The sequence below is a fragment of the Venturia canescens genome, chromosome 9 (assembly GCF_019457755.1).
Source record: "Venturia canescens isolate UGA chromosome 9, ASM1945775v1, whole genome shotgun sequence".
In the NCBI taxonomy this organism is placed as follows: Eukaryota; Metazoa; Arthropoda; class Insecta; order Hymenoptera; family Ichneumonidae; genus Venturia; species Venturia canescens.
In genome coordinates, this window is record NC_057429.1 from 9,799,117 (window position 1) to 9,814,900 (window position 15,784).

A 15,784-nucleotide genomic window follows, 5' to 3' on the forward strand; every position below is an offset into this window, starting at 1 on the left:
GCAGTTTTCGCACATTCGACTTGGCGTGACGACAACACAAAAGTGTCTCGAAAATTTTTCATAACCGTTATCCCGTGACATTGAGCTTGAAATTTCTTATGTCGTTATCACGAAATTTCCTCGTGGCGATTCGCGACACTGAGATACGACATGATGTAAATAACGATCCGATATAGAGCTCTAAAAAGAAAAATCCTTCGAGAATGTCGTGCACGGGGAGTTTCATTGGTGTGTGCAGGTTAAAACTCTCATTACAAGCGGGAGTCTCTCTTTTATGTAATGCACGCGCGGTAGGCGGTCTCTCGGGGGCAAATTCATTTTTTTTTCCATCATCTCGTACACGATTTTCAAACGTCCAAGAGACGTGCTCGCGTAGCGAGTGTCACGGCAACTCGCAGCGTCGAATTTTCGCAAGCATTTTTAAAATTGGTGCGACTTTGCTTTCAATTGTAAATCGTGCGACGTGAGATATCCAACATCGTCGTTCATTCGTTCGTTGAATTTAAATGTATTCGTTGTGATATCGAAATAGCGGGTCAGTGCGAAATATTCGAGGGTTAAAATCGAACGAAAATGTCGGTGAGTAGAAGGAAAGAAATTTTCAAACGTCCGATGAGCGAAGGAGCCAAATTTGAGAGAACATTTTTAAATCCCACTATTTTCAACTGCATTAAAACGCAAAGGCAACAATGACACAGAAAATTCGCGTCGTCCAAAATAATAAAACTGTCAACGCTTCGTGCGTCCGCCATTTTCTCATGCTCAATTCTCTTGCTATTATACAAACCACCATTTAATTAGTGTGTGCGTGTTTAATGTGGGATTGCGTGTATTTGATTGCAAATTATTACACAACGGCGTAAAAAAAACTGTTGACATTAATGCGATCTTAATGCCAGGCCAAAGAGGGAATGACAGGATCGCTGGAGTGGCCTGATTACATGGTCATCGGTATCGTTCTATCCATTTCCGCCCTGATCGGCGTCTACTATCGATTTACTGGCGGACGACAAAAAACTTCGGCGGTACGAAAGTGAAAAGTTGTTCGTATGAGAAGAAATGCAGAGCAAAGCTGGTGTTGGCCGAGTAAACGATCAGCCACGTTCGCCAAATTTCTTCTCAATAAATATTCCATGCTAAATGGCTCAAGGAATAAATAGTAACCGGAAAACCTTTGAATCTAGGAATATTTCTCCGCAAATCGTTCGATGAGCATCCCCTTGCTCGCGATCGCTCTCATGGTGGCATTTATTTCGGCGATTGCGATGCTGGGGGTCAGCGGCGAGAGTTATATCAGTGGCATTCACTTCGCGTTCACCACCGTAGGACTCATGTGCGCAACGCCGATAGTAGCCTTTTTCTATCTCCCGGTTTTTTACAAACTTCAATACTTGAGCGTTTACGAGGTAAGGTATTACGTGGACGTTGGAAAAACGAAGATGCCCATTAAAGAGGGTCGATCACGAAATCGAAATAGTCAGAATTTGATCAAATTCGGTGATAACAGTCTTTGGCATCAAGTATACCAACACAATTTTTTTCAAATTTTTTTACCACGTGATTATCGAATAATCGAACTTCTTATTTAAAAAATGTAAACTCTATGCTTATACACGTGTTCTTATACATGTTATTTTACTCGAGTTATTATACATGTTATTATACATGTTATTATACATGTTATTATTTTTTAATATTATGTTATTATTATTTAAAATTATTAATTTTAATTTAATTTAATTTAAATTTAAATTTAAATTTTTATTTTTTTTTTTAATTTTTTAATTTAATTTTTTTAATTATTATTAATTAATTAATAATAGTTAAATTTAAATTTTAAATTAATTTAAAAAATTAATAAAAAAAAATTAAATAAAATTATAAAAAAAAAAAATAAATAAATATTATTATAAAAACATGTTATTATTATTATATAACATGTTATTATACACATGTTCAATTACTCGAGAGTTATGTGGTAGAAAAATCTAAAAAAAATTATATTGTCTTATACATTTTTAAAGAATACATTTGCCAAATTTTATTAAATTCTTATAATTTTGAAATTCTTCATGTTTTTAACATGGTTTAGTATGGCAACATTGTATCGTCGCGATCCACTCTCCTTAAAACGTTGCTTCGTGCTGATAGAATCTCGATGTCCGGTGAATTCAATATGAAAATATTTTTTCAAAAGTAGAAAAACGAACGCCAAATGTTTCAAAGGCGTTACTTCGATACAAAATTCCCGTTTTTATTGTTACTTTGATAATAAAATCACGATTATTCGTCACAGTGAAAAAAAGGAACGTAGGTAAGATCCGCATTCACAGCGAAAATAGAATGCAGAAAACTGGCATCGAATCGCTGTATGAACGATAAATAATGTTGAGGAATTTCATTTTGCGCAAAGTCACGTCCGAACGTCTTCGCGAATATTTTTAGATAAATGAGTGATTAAGAAGAGATCCTCCTTTAAGGAGTCAAAAAAATCCACCGTTTTCGGGATATGTTTTTGGATAGACGGAAATAATCACCATAGCGAATTTTTTGGTATAGTTTTAAGGATATTTAAAGTACAAAAAAATTTTTTCATGTGAGAAATACCAATTTGTACGTGGTTTGTGCGCAAAGTCTCGTTGTCGAAATTTTTCATCAGCTGCGTTCAATGCGGAGATCGTAATTATTGTCAGCAACAAAAATTCCAATTTTTTTTTCCATTTTCATATATTTTCCTTCCATATGAACCTATAAAAACCCGAAATAATTGCGAAATTATATATTTTTAGCGAGTTTGAAAACGAAGCGCTTCCAAAGAAGAAGAATATCGCACTTCAACATGCCGCAAATATAGAATTTCGCAATTTTTTCGAGTTTTCATAGGTTCATATGCGAAAGGTAAATATTCGAAAATGGAAAAAGAATTTGGAATTTTTGTTGCGCAGTCAATAATTACAATCTCCATATTATACGTAGCTGAGAAACTTCGACAATGAGACTTAGCGCATAAATCATATGTACAAATTAGTACCTCTTACATTAAAAAAATGTTGTAGTATTTTTTGAATATAATTTTTGAAATGAAACATGAAAGCTCGTTGGGCTTTCAGTATCTCGAGACAAGATTCGGCAAAGCAGCCCGACTGACAGCGAGCGTCGCGAACTACGTGCACATAACACTGTACACCGGAGTGGTGTTGTTCGCTCCAGCACTTGCTCTGGAAGCAACAACAGGATTGTCGAGTACAGCGAGTGTGTTTCTCATCGGAGTGATATGCACATTTTACTCGAGTATCGGAGGAATAAAAGCGGTCCTGGCGACCGACGTTTTCCAGGGATTTCTCATGTTCGCAGCCATCTTTTGCGTCATCGGGGTTGGATGCTCCGATTTTGAGGGGGGCGCCGCCGAAGTTTGGGAAACTGCGATCAGAGGCGGTCGCGTAACCTTCGATATGTAATTCCCAAATTTCTACGTTCATTTACCACGACGCTGAAGTTTGCAACGTTGGAGTTCAACGAAATGAACGAAAAAAAGATTTATAATTCATTATTTTTTTATTTCACGAATTATTGATGTGGCTTGAAAAATGATGAATTGAAAATTCGGCAGGGAACAAAATTGGAGATTTACTGGAATTATTTGAGAGTTTTTTTAGATCATTTCGTTGGACTCCAACGTTGGAAACTTCAGCGTCATCGTTTACCGCAGGAATTGTAATGTAAGCCAAGCCTCGCTAAATCGAACCTTTTGTTAAATCACAGTTTTGACCTCGACCCAACCGTGAGACACACGTGGTTTGGACTGATATTGGGAGGAATGGGAATATTCATAGCCAATTTCGGCGTCAGTCAAGTTCACGTGCAGCGACTTTCATCCGCCAAGTAAATTATTACATTCGAACTCGTGGCAGAATGACGACCATCCTCCTTACGTCTCCACTCGAAAAAAAACTCTGCTTCTAAAATCTTCACTCCGAAATTCATAACATCGGTCGTTATCGAGAATGGCTACCGATAGAGTTGTTAACTAGCAGCTATGTATAACTATACTCATCACAGTTCTACTCGATAACGATTCCGCACTTTAAGGAGGGTGGCTACATTCGTCAAAATGATAAGAAATTTATCAAATTTGGTGATAATGTTTTTCAACATCAAGTGCGAAAACACAATTTTTTTCAAAATTTTCTTCTACCCAGTTATCGAGTAATTACGCATTAAATAAGATTTCTTATGCTCGGAATGTATACCTACATGTATGGAAACGCAATGCTTATACACGTGAACTTCAGTGATCAATTACTCGATAATAACTGTACAGAAGAAAAATCTTAAAAAATTTGTATTGTCAAATTTGGCACTAAAGAATATGTTCACCAAATTTTATAAAATTCTCAACTTTTTGAAATTTTTTACGTATTTAACATGGTTTAGCGTGGCAACATTGTATCGTCGCTATCCACCCTCCTTAAACATGCATTTAGAGGAGAACTGTTGTTAAACATTTACATTTACTGAAAATAGAATTTTTGACTTGCTGCAACGTAACTCGACTGTTATAAATCTACTCGATAACATTTCCACTCTAAAGATTTGTATTTTATACACGAATAGCGTCTCTGCTCTTTAAGGATATATTGCACAGGCGATACAATGTTGCCATGCTAAACCATGCTAAAACCATAAAAAAATTCAAAATGATCAGAATTTTATAAAATTTGGTGAACATATTCTTTAGTGCCAAATTTGACAATACAAATTTTTTAAGATTTTTCTTCTGTACAGTTATCGAGTAATTGATCACTAAAGTTCACGTGTATAAGCATAGCGTTTCCATATATATAGGTATACATTCCAGGCATAAGAAATCTGCTTTAATGCGTAATTACTCGTTAACTAAACAGAAGAAAATTTTGAAAAAATTTGTGTTTTCGCACTTGATGTTGAACAACATTATCACCAAATTTGATCAATTTCTAATTATTTCGACTTTTGTATCATTCACCCTTAACTTGTCTGGGTGGATAACACAGATTATTAATGACAAAAGAGGAGATAAATTGCATTGTATTGATTTTGTAAATTTGAGAGTAGGGCTGTTTGAAGCAGCGTTGTTTTTGAGTGGCGTCGTAAAGAGGACGGTTGTTATTCTGTCGAACTCGAGTATTTTCAATTCAAGAGTAGCAAGTAGCGATGTCTGATGTTCCAGAAAAATTTTCAAACCCATTCTACTGGTTTTCAACTTGGATTTGTCATTCACGAAGCCAAAATAATAATACGAATAGAGAATTTGAAAAATGTAGAATGAACAAAGGAAAAATGATGACTTTCGGAATATGAATGGAATATTGATTGGATAATGATTTACAGAACGTTGAAGGAAGCGCAAATAGCAATATTCCTGAACACTCCACTGATAGTGGCGATCGTATCAGCGACGTCGTTCGCAGGTCTGGTGCTGTACGCATGGTTCGAGTCGTGCGATCCAAAGGCTGCTGGTCAAATATCATCGTTCGATCAAGTGATGCCGTACTTCGCGAAGGTCCGAATGTCCAAAATTTCGGGACTGACGGGTTTTTTCGTGGCCGGTATATTCAGCGCGTCGTTGAGCACAGTTTCGGCGATGTTGAATTCGCTATCTGCGGTGGCGATCGCCGATTACATAGCGCCAATTTATCGCCTCTGCGGCAGTGAATTGGCAGAATCGAAAGGCCCGTTATTGGGAAAACTCCTGGCCGTGGTGAACGGTGCTCTGTGCGTAGGAATAGCGTTAATGGCCTCGCACTTTGGCAATTTAATCCAAATGGCTTTTGCCATTAGCGGAGCAACGGCAGGCCCGGTCCTGGGGCTATTCAGTCTTGGTATATTTTTCGAATATGCAAACGAAAGAGGCGCCGTTGCTGGCACAATTCTGACCTTGTGCTTAACCTTCTGGATGGCGTTCGGTTCCCCCAAACCTCCGGTTCTCAAACTTCCGGTTTCTATCGATGGGTGCCCGAACTCAACGCATGCGGACACAATCGCTTATATGGAGCAAGTCAACGCAACGTACAAGTGAGTAGTATTTACGATTCCCATTTAAATCTTCAAAACTCCTTTTCAGTCGTCGATTTTCATCAAATTTTATACATTTTTCTTTCATTTCGTTTATTTTGCTGGCTTGGCTTTATTTCGTTGAATTTCAACCCAGTAAATAACGCGAGTGTGCTCATTCGAGTGACCGTGTTAAAGCCTCCCGACCACCACGTGGAAATTGAAACTTTTCACGAATTGTGCTCTGGATACGCATTCATCACGCAGACCTACGTGAAGTTAATACATTTTTTCGAAAAACAAGCCAAGTCTCAGAACGAACAAACCCTCACTGCTGGGTTCCAGTCCCATAAAAATATGATTTATTAATAATAATATTCGCGGTATTATTATAAATATCTTTTGTAATAACACGCAGGACGCTCGTCAAATTTGTAGAAACTGTTTCTGAGATAAAAATAGAAACATTTTTATACCCTCAATTTTATACAGCTCAAAAATGTTAAGCAACAACCATAAAAACAGTAGGCAATGCGAACATTAACCCTTAGTGTGCATCCGGGGTCAGGTTGACCCCAAAATTTTTTTCTCACATGAATAGCATTTACAGGTGAGCATCTCGTAAGTAAAACCCCCAATATTAAGAAATCGTTATGCCCTCTCTAAAAGTAGGGAGCATAGCCAACTTCATACTCCAAAATAAATACACTTTTTGGAACGGTTGCAAAGTGGACTATTTTTCCCTTAAAGCATGGACCCTCGTCTGTAAACCTCTTTAAGGATTTTTTTCAAAGCTCAAAATTCAATTTCTGACGAGAGATTTAACCGAAAAAGTGCTTTTTACGCGCACTATCAACTTTGAGCACGTTTTTGAAGAATGAAAAAAAAATTTCTTTGGAAATCCGACTTTGCAGCCTGAAAGTTGGATCAATTCACAGCAAAAAGTGACGAAACCTTTTATTCCGAAAAGCGCATAGTTGCCGAGAAATTCGATGTCAAAAATTACCTGGGGTCAAAGTGACCCCATGTGCACGAAATGTCTCGCTGCGAAGATGTGCACACTAAGGGTTAATATTTGATTTATTATCCAACAACAATTTGAGCAAAAAAACTGTAAATAAAAACCCAAAAAAACTGACGATTTGGAACGAATATGATTACAGATTGGCGCATGAGAAAGAATACTTTTATCTTTACCGAATATCTTACATGTGGTACACGCCAATCGGATTTTTATGTACGATAGTACTTGGTTTTGCATTGAGCGTGTTGATCCGTAAATTATCGAAAAATACGATAGTGGAGCCAGAGCCGGATTTGTTCACGCCGATAGTAGCAGCGAGGATGCGAAGAAGACGAGAGGATTTAGCGAAGACGACGACCAGTCAAGTTTTCGTATTGAGCACAAAAGAAATCGTTCCGACTCAATGATGGAATAAATTTTTTTGTCATAAATCATTCTCCACCGGTGTTCCAAATATACAAAACCGAAAAGTAAGCAATCGAGTGAATAAAGTATTGTAATTCATCTGAAAGCGAGGCGGCCGCGTGACATTTTCGACGAAATAAAAATGATGTTTTGTAAATTGAAACGGAGTTGGATTTTCCTCGGCAGCCCTCGCGCGGGCTGCTCGAGCGTAAGAAACTATTTTATTGCAATTGGATGATCGCCGTCGAGCCTCCGCGAGGGGAGAGACTCCGACAAAGTAATTTTCTCGCCTACGCTCTCGTTTGAGAAATTGACGCATTATTCTTACGTTCGTTAAGGCAGTTCAATGTGGGTCAGACGTGGAAATAAATCTGTCGGTATTTCACATGGGAAAATATGAGTCTCCGATTCTCGAAAAAAAATATTTGAATGAAACAACTTCTGATGCTCGAAGATATTAACTTTTGACAGAGATAAAAAAATATTTCAGTCATGAAAAAATGAATATAAAAAACATTGAATCAAAAAAACAATATTTACGTAAGAAAGTAACTGAAAACTCGAAAATTTTTATCTCAAATGCTTCAACGTGCATCAAAGCTGAGCTCGCAACGACAGAAAAATCAAGGTGAATTGTGAATTGTCAAAGTAAGACCAACAAAGTTGAGATAGCACTCGAGATCGAGAGTAGCTAATGTCTGATAAAGTTTATTGTTCGGCTCAACGAGTCCTCGCCTTATTCTTGGTTTCTTGTGTACTCAAAAGCTGTGCAAATGTCAAAGTATGTAGATAACAGTGATCCATGAAAATGGAACTGGAGGCAGCAGAGTCTTGGCAAGTGAGTAGCGGTTCAGTCGCAGCGAGATTCGTAGATTCCAAGGTTTACACACGTTGGCTTTCATTGGCCGAGGTTTGGTCCATCGTCGCATTGAGGATGGAAGTGAGTAGAAGAGCAATCAAACAAGTCCGTCGCCGAGCAACAACGATGCAAATTCTACAACAAATCTGAGCAACGAAAAGCGACGATTGATCGGCGCTTCATGCGGTGACGTTGTTTCAACTTGATCGATATTTTTATTGTTTTTAATGAAAATCTGGAGAGAAGGCGATCGAGGAAGGGGCGGAATCTCTGGAGTGGCCCGATTACGTAGTAATCGCGATAGTCTTGTCGATCTCAGCGACGATTGGCTTGTACTATCGGTTCAGTGGTGGACGTCAGAAGACATCGGAGGTACTGGAGCAAGCTCGGTGAACGAGCAGATGAACTGAAAATTATTTTGGGTTGACAGATCGTGAAAGTAATTGAATTTTCCGAAACGAATTATTTATTCGGACAGGAATACTTTTCGGCGAACCGATCGATGCGGACACCGGTACTGGCGATCACAATGACGGTGACGTATTTATCAGGGATAACGATGCTCGGGATAAGCGGCGAAATTTACATCTACGGGAGCCAATTCGTGGTGGTCGTTTTCGGATTTTTGTTGGCGACACCGATCGCAGCGTTCTTGTATCTCCCGGTTTTTTTCAGGCTGCAAAACATGAGTGTTTACGAGGTGAGAAAAAGAGGAAGATTATTAGTTCGCGACGGGGCCATCGGGGATGAATTGTTCTCGTGAATTTCTAGTATCTCGAGAAAAGGTTCGGAAGAGTGGCGAGACTGACAGCGAGTGTCGGCAACCTCGTACAAATGGGACTGTACAGCGGTGTCGTTTTGTTCGCTCCGGCGCTCGCGCTGGAAGCTACAACAGGGTTGTCGAGCACAACGAGCATTTTTCTCATCGGAATAATCTGCACTTTTTACTCGACTATCGGCGGAATCAAAGCGGTCCTGGCGACCGATGTATTCCAAGGATTTCTCATGCTGGCCTCGATCCTCTGCGTCATCGTCATCGGATGCTACGACCTCGAGGGCGGAGTCGCCGAAGTTTGGGAAGTTGCTACGAAAGGGGGCCGTTTGGAAGTTTTGAAGTAATTCAGTAGCCTGGAAACAGTAAAAAAAGAGTGGGAATGCCGACGACGCTGTTTCGCCGTTTTCCAACTAATGGAAAATCGCTTTTATCGCAGCTTCGATATCGACCCGAGCGTCAGACACACCTGGTGGACTCTGGTAATTGGCACCGCGTTTTACTTCGCTGCCCAAATTGGCGTCAACCAGATCCAAGTGCAGAGACTTCTCTCCGCAAAGTAAGTCCCGTAACGTCTCACTCTCTGCGAGTTAACAAGATCGCAATTGGAGAAGCAGAAGAGATCAAAGGTCAGGGGTTCTGGGAGGCGGAAGCAACTTTTCAATTTTTCTCTCAGCACTGCTCCAATTTTTCACTTCCCCGAGTTTCAGAGCGCACGTTTTATCGGAATGCCCCACTCCACTCTTCGTCCGCTCTTTGGGTGGCCTACGGAAGATCCGCGTGGCCCATTTAGCCCGCTAACGAACACATTTTTTTATGGCTCTACTTGCGAAATGATTTTCAGGTCGCTGAGGTCAGCCCAGCTGGCGTTATTTATCAATGGGCCGACGATCGTGCTCGTAGTTCTCATGACAGCCTTCTCCGGCTTGGTTTTATACGCGTGGTTCGTGAAATGCGATCCGATAGGTTCGGGTCACGTGTCATCGTTCGATCAGGTAATGCCATATTTCGCAAAAGTGCGGTTATCGAAAGTTCCAGGACTCACGGGTTTCTTCGTGGCCGGTATATTCAGCGCGACGTTGAGCACAGTATCGGCGATGTTGAATTCCCTCGCAGCAATCGCTCTGGCCGATTACGTGAAACCGATTTACCATAGAATCGGTCTCGAATTAGCGGACTCGAGAGCTGCCTTGGTCGCCAAAATTTTGTGCTTCGTAAACGGGCTCGTGTGCATGGGAATTGCTTACGCAGCTTCCGGTCTCGGAACTTTGATAGAAACTGCTTTAGGTATTAATGGAACGATCGGTGGCCCGATACTCGGCCTCTTCAGTCTCGGTATGTTCGTTCCGATTGCGAACGAGGTTGGCTCCGTTATCGGGATTCTCCTCAGCTTGGCGCTCTCCGCTTGGATTAGTTTCGGACAACCAAAGCCACCGATTGCTCGACTACCAATTTCTATCGAGCACTGTGGCAACGTAACAATTTTGGAAAATAATCATTACCAGCCTCCAATCGATACGAGGTATTTTCTCACAAATATGCAACTAAATCGAAAAACTTTAGAGTCCATTTTACAGGCTGAATAGACGAGGAAATTCTGCAACGAAAAGTCCTGAGCCATTTTTCTGTAAAATCAACCGGTGACGAGATATTCATGAGTGTCAACGCCACCAATGAGATTCGAGACAGCAACGACGCTACCGTGGCCGCGCCCACTTCGCGGCACCAACGCAGCGGGTTGGCTTTCACCAATGCGTTGCTATCTCATAAACTTTCGATCGCAAAGAAAAATGACTCGGGACATTTCGTTCCAGAATTTTGTAGTTCAGCCTTACCAGGGATTTTTAAAAGAGAAACTTTATGCCGGTAGAATGAGACTCAACTCGGCAAATTCTTCCAGAAACTTGGACGACTCGGATTACTTCTACCTCTATCGGATATCTTATCAACTGTACACGCCAATTGGAACGCTGACAACGCTCATTTTTGGCTACGTGGCGAGCATAGCTGTGCGATGCTTTTCTAAAACGACGAGCGAAGTGGATCCTGATTTATTGACGCCGTACCTGGCAGCCCGAATACGTAAAAAGGATTCGAACGGTATTGAAACGCCGAGTCGAGAGGACGATGTTCTGAGCGTTGCAAAATCTAGAACTCAATTATAATAATTCGAGTCTTCTGTGAGAAACGGAATTTGTTGATCGAGCATAACTGTTTCGTCGATTCAGCGACGTTTTCGTTGCAGTAAGAAATATTCTTTCGAGCCAGCAGATGTTGGCTCGTTGAACCAACGAAACTTTCGTTCACATAAGAAAGATCATGCGTTACTTGTGTTACTTCGATTCATAAAAGCAACTGAACTTTTTGCTCTTTTCATGGTCAAAGAAACGATTAAAATTTATTCTCGAAATTATTAAAATTATGTGCAACTTATTTCATGAGATTGATAAATTTTTCATATAACGATAACGCTAAAATACTTTCGTAGTAAAATCGTCAAGGAAAATGTGACAACAGCCATTTTCTATGCGTATGCATACCTACATTTTAAACCAATGACGCTGAAGTTTGCAACGTTGGAGTCCAACGAAATGATTTAAAAAAAAACCTCCAATAATTCGAGTAATTCTCCAATTTTATTCCTTGTCGAATTCGCAATTCGTAGTTTTTCAATCTGCACTGATACTTCGTTACGTAAAAAATTGGTGAATTACAAATGTTTTTTTCGTTCATTTCGTTGGACTCCAACGTTGCAAACTTCAGCGTCGTTTAAACCAGCTGGCTCATCGTATTATCAAACCTTCCACTGTTTATTTCGTTATTTATTAAATACATTAAATCCAAATTTATTAAATACATTAAATCCAATTTATTAATTACATTAAATCCAAATGGTCCCACAGCAAGTGTGCCTGCCATATAAGAGCCTGTGAATAACCCTTCAAAAAATGTGATTTTCGTTAATAATTTTCTCGACAACTAGACGGTAGATCCTATAATAATTCCGGGAATAGATGCACGGTGTATTTGTCTATCATATTTCTAAACTTCGCCTCTTAAAATTGGAATTTTCCATTTCCATTGGATTCGCGTGATCTTCCTTAACAAATTTCATCAAGTTCTTTATCTTTATCTTGATCCAATAAACACATTCAGTAAATTCAACAAGTTTCGTATCTCACTGCGAATAATCGTAATGTAATATTCGATAATGAAAATGCGATTATTGCAACACTATTTTAATTGGTTCAAACGGATAGACTGGATCTCATGAGACGTTTGATAGCGCGTGAATTAATCGTTCAAACGACTCTGAATATCTTATTCAACGTAGAGGCAAGCTTCGAGAACTGTTGATCGAGCGATAACGATTGAAAAAAGCAAAGATGGATCATAGACGAAGAAGCGACATACTCGAACTACTTTGAGCTGTGCTCGCCCACGCGTTCTTTCGTGAAATTCATATATTATGCGCAATAATGTGGTCTACTCAAGGGGAAAGGGATTCGAGTGGCAAACAAGTGGGTCACTGAGAACTGAGGGATCATTATTCTCGAGCATACACATTTAATAGATTAATTCCGCTCGGATTATGAAAGTGTACCGAGGATTTATCGATTACACAAAACCAGGAACTCGCGTCATTCGAGTCACACTTTATTCTTCAGAGCTCTGCTTACCAATTATTCGACATTATTCGCTCCCGCGGCTGTTAAAAAATCAGTCGAAAAGTAGCATCACTCGAAAAATCTTTGGCTCGCATCAGCTCCGAAGTGGCTCGACGAAAACGCATCTTCGAACGCTGACAAGCATTATTGGTGTCGTTCTAACAAGGACGCGCATGCTTTTCGAATTAACACGTCCGGGTTCGAGCTCTTCTAATATCCAACGGACAAAGTTGAGGGGAAAAATAAAGGCGAGAGATCGTACGTTTGTGGAAGAGAGAAAGAAAGCAAAAAGACGATCGTGAGGGAAGAAGATTGAGGAGGATGAAGAAGGAAGGAGGTGCGTGTAAGGTGCTGGCCGGTAGTTTGTTGATCCAGGCGCGCCCAGCAATCCTCGGTAGTCCGAAGAGTTTTCTGTGACGACAGACATGCGAGCCGCGGGCCCAAACCTTCACATATTTCACGTATGATCGCTTAGCTGCTTTCTGCACTTTCCCTCGTGGGAAAACTCAAACATGCGTTCAGCGCTCCATAATAACACGAGTTGTTTGGCCAAACACCGATGGTGTGTTTGCCATTAAAATGATTAAAGATCCTCCGTCCCTTCTTTTACGATTATTATTTTTCTCGTCGTATAGTTTCAACGCTCATTTCTTTTACGACGTCAAAAAAAAGTGCTTTTGCAATTCGGTCCGGGAAAACTTTTCCACAGCCGACTTCCAAAGCGCTGTTTTCTTTGTTCTTCTTTTTTCATGGTTAATTCCATCTCGACGGAAAACACGATAATGTTTGTGGCACTGGAAATCCGGCCGGGGAGAAGTAAAACGGATTGAGTGCACTTGAAAGGACTCCCCAAGATATTTATTTTCGAAAGGGAATGCGGCATGTCCGTTTGTGCGCGTATGCATAGACGCGGATCGGGGCAAAATGGCAGTCGGGGCAGAACGGACTACCTGAAAAAATCGTGGCCGCTCGTTCGTGCAGGACGATTTTGATTCCTCGGCGGTGATAACGAAAAATCAATTATGTTTCCTTCGATGAATATCGATGAATTCATTCGGGTCGCTCCACAAAACAACAGTTGATTTCACCTCATTTTTGTTTAACTGAATGCGAGATTTATGACGCTGAAGTTTGCAACGTTCGTCGAATTGATCTAAAAAAAACTCTCCAATAATTCCAGCAATTGTTCAATTCTGTTCGCCCAATTTGCAATTCGCAGTTTTTCAGTCTGCACCAATGATTCGTGAAATAAAAAATAGGTGATAATTACAGATGTTATTTTCGTGAGTTTCGTTCAACTGGGAGGTTGCAAACTTCAGTGTCGTTGAGATTTTGTTAAGGTGGTTCCTCCACGAGACAGTTAAATTAGGAAATTATTTAAATTTGGCATACGTATTGTTTAACATATGAACAACACCTCTATAAAATTTTAACAAGTTTCACCATCCCGAACCCGAGATATATGTAATTGAAGTTGACTCAATTAACACGTAACATATGGACCATGCATAAGCAAACGGCACATTATTAATTCTACCGCTAGTACTAAAATTAGGAAGTTTATAAAAAACGAGGAGGAGCTAGAGCAGGATATCACAGATATTGTGAAAAAAAATCAAGGTGATTGACCATCTAGTTTGACAGATATAGCCTCGAGAAGTACGAAGGTTTAGGCTGCATGCGATATATTTTGCAAGCAAACAAGCGAATGTCGTCTGTATAGACAACCTTTTCTGTGTATTGAAGCGTAACCTGGATAGTTCCGTCAAAAAATTTACTCACGATGTCGGATCAAAAATACTTTTAGAATAAATTTTACGAAAGCAAATGATATTTGTACTATATCTGCTGGCACCGAGTACGTATATAGGGTCTTTGCAAAGTTATTGATTACGATCCGAACGAATTATCAAGCCTTTTAATATGCAGACAGTACATAACTTTTGGTTGGGGCTGTCGCAGAGGATCAACCTTAAGCTTATTTACTTCGTTTGAACCAAAGCTGACGAAAAGAGGCCAAAAACTGACGAAAATTGGTGCGAAAGTCGAAGCGAAACTTTCGTTTTTCAAAGCGGTGGTCCAATTTGGCGCTCACCTTCCAAACACATCTACAGTGGCATCGTTTGTACAAAGCTTAAAGCGCGGTGGTTTGCAAACAAATGAAGTCTTGGCCGCCAGCCGAGAGAGATCCGCGGAAACCCGCACAATGAAAGGCACCATGCCCGCGTCCGCAAAGCGTGTATTCCATCGCCGAGGATCGGCTGCCTCGCGAAGCATCGTAGCGGCAGAAGCAGCAAGTGAAAAAGAGAGGATCGAGAGGATAGTCATGAATGGTACGTTGACCAGCTGAGGGAGACGAGCTCTGATCTTTCATTCTCTCCTTATTCTCCCCCTCTCAGCTGTCTTTTATACTCTGATCGCGGCAGAGGTTTCATAGCGAACCTACACGTACGCAAGTGGAGATATGAATCTATGGAGCATTCCGCGTGAAATCGCTCACTCGTGAATTGCATTATGAGAACAATCGATCGCGAATACGAACTCGAGTCGCGAATTCAGCGGCATTTTCGTGATGAAATCTGGTCGGAGCGGGCTTAAAATCTGGGTTTTTCGACTCGCTTCTGCGATGTATTTTTTTGGGGTTATTTGGAAAAATTTCTAACGCCGTGCGAATAAGCCAAGTTTCCATTGACGAAGAAAACGATTGTGGAGCGATGCGGAATCATCGCTCGAAGACTTCGGCTCGATGAATGAAGTTGTGATTATGAATTCGGCGGTTTTGGGTTCGTGTTATTACAGTAGTTTTGTCGGATCGCAGATTTGATTATCGTCCCCACGAAAAGGGATAGGATCTCGTGAGTGTGAGAAAAGTAGAGGGGATTTTAAACATGAAAAAGCCTGTACAGGGTAGGCTAAGATAATGTATACGGTACTACGGTGAATTCTCGTATGGCAAAAGGTATTTCCAGCGCACGACGTCACACACAATCAGGAGGCGAGGAGCTAAGGGCGAACGTCCGAGC

The 15,784-nt window shown here is 40.4% G+C and overlaps 3 protein-coding genes across 10 annotated transcripts in view; 2 read left to right on the plus strand and 1 right to left on the minus strand.

The window, feature by feature from the left end:
• by (blistery) overlaps positions 1-15,784 on the minus strand; it is a 176,148-nt gene that overhangs the window by 131,986 nt on the left and 28,378 nt on the right. The gene's annotated exons all lie outside the window — the stretch shown is intronic.
• LOC122415501 (putative sodium-dependent multivitamin transporter) lies at positions 80-7,625 on the plus strand. The gene is made up of 7 exons (XM_043427633.1): positions 80-579; positions 900-1,025; positions 1,185-1,406; positions 3,111-3,454; positions 3,763-3,882; positions 5,371-6,054; positions 7,197-7,625. The coding sequence occupies exons 1-7, from the start codon at positions 574-576 to the stop codon at positions 7,462-7,464; spliced, it is 1,770 nt and encodes a 589-aa protein (XP_043283568.1). The 5' UTR covers positions 80-573; the 3' UTR covers positions 7,465-7,625.
• On the plus strand, positions 8,304-11,527 carry LOC122415502 (putative sodium-dependent multivitamin transporter). Its single transcript, XM_043427634.1, has 7 exons — positions 8,304-8,402; positions 8,568-8,693; positions 8,800-9,021; positions 9,093-9,436; positions 9,533-9,652; positions 9,938-10,615; positions 10,994-11,527. The coding sequence occupies exons 1-7, from the start codon at positions 8,397-8,399 to the stop codon at positions 11,256-11,258; spliced, it is 1,761 nt and encodes a 586-aa protein (XP_043283569.1). The 5' UTR covers positions 8,304-8,396; the 3' UTR covers positions 11,259-11,527.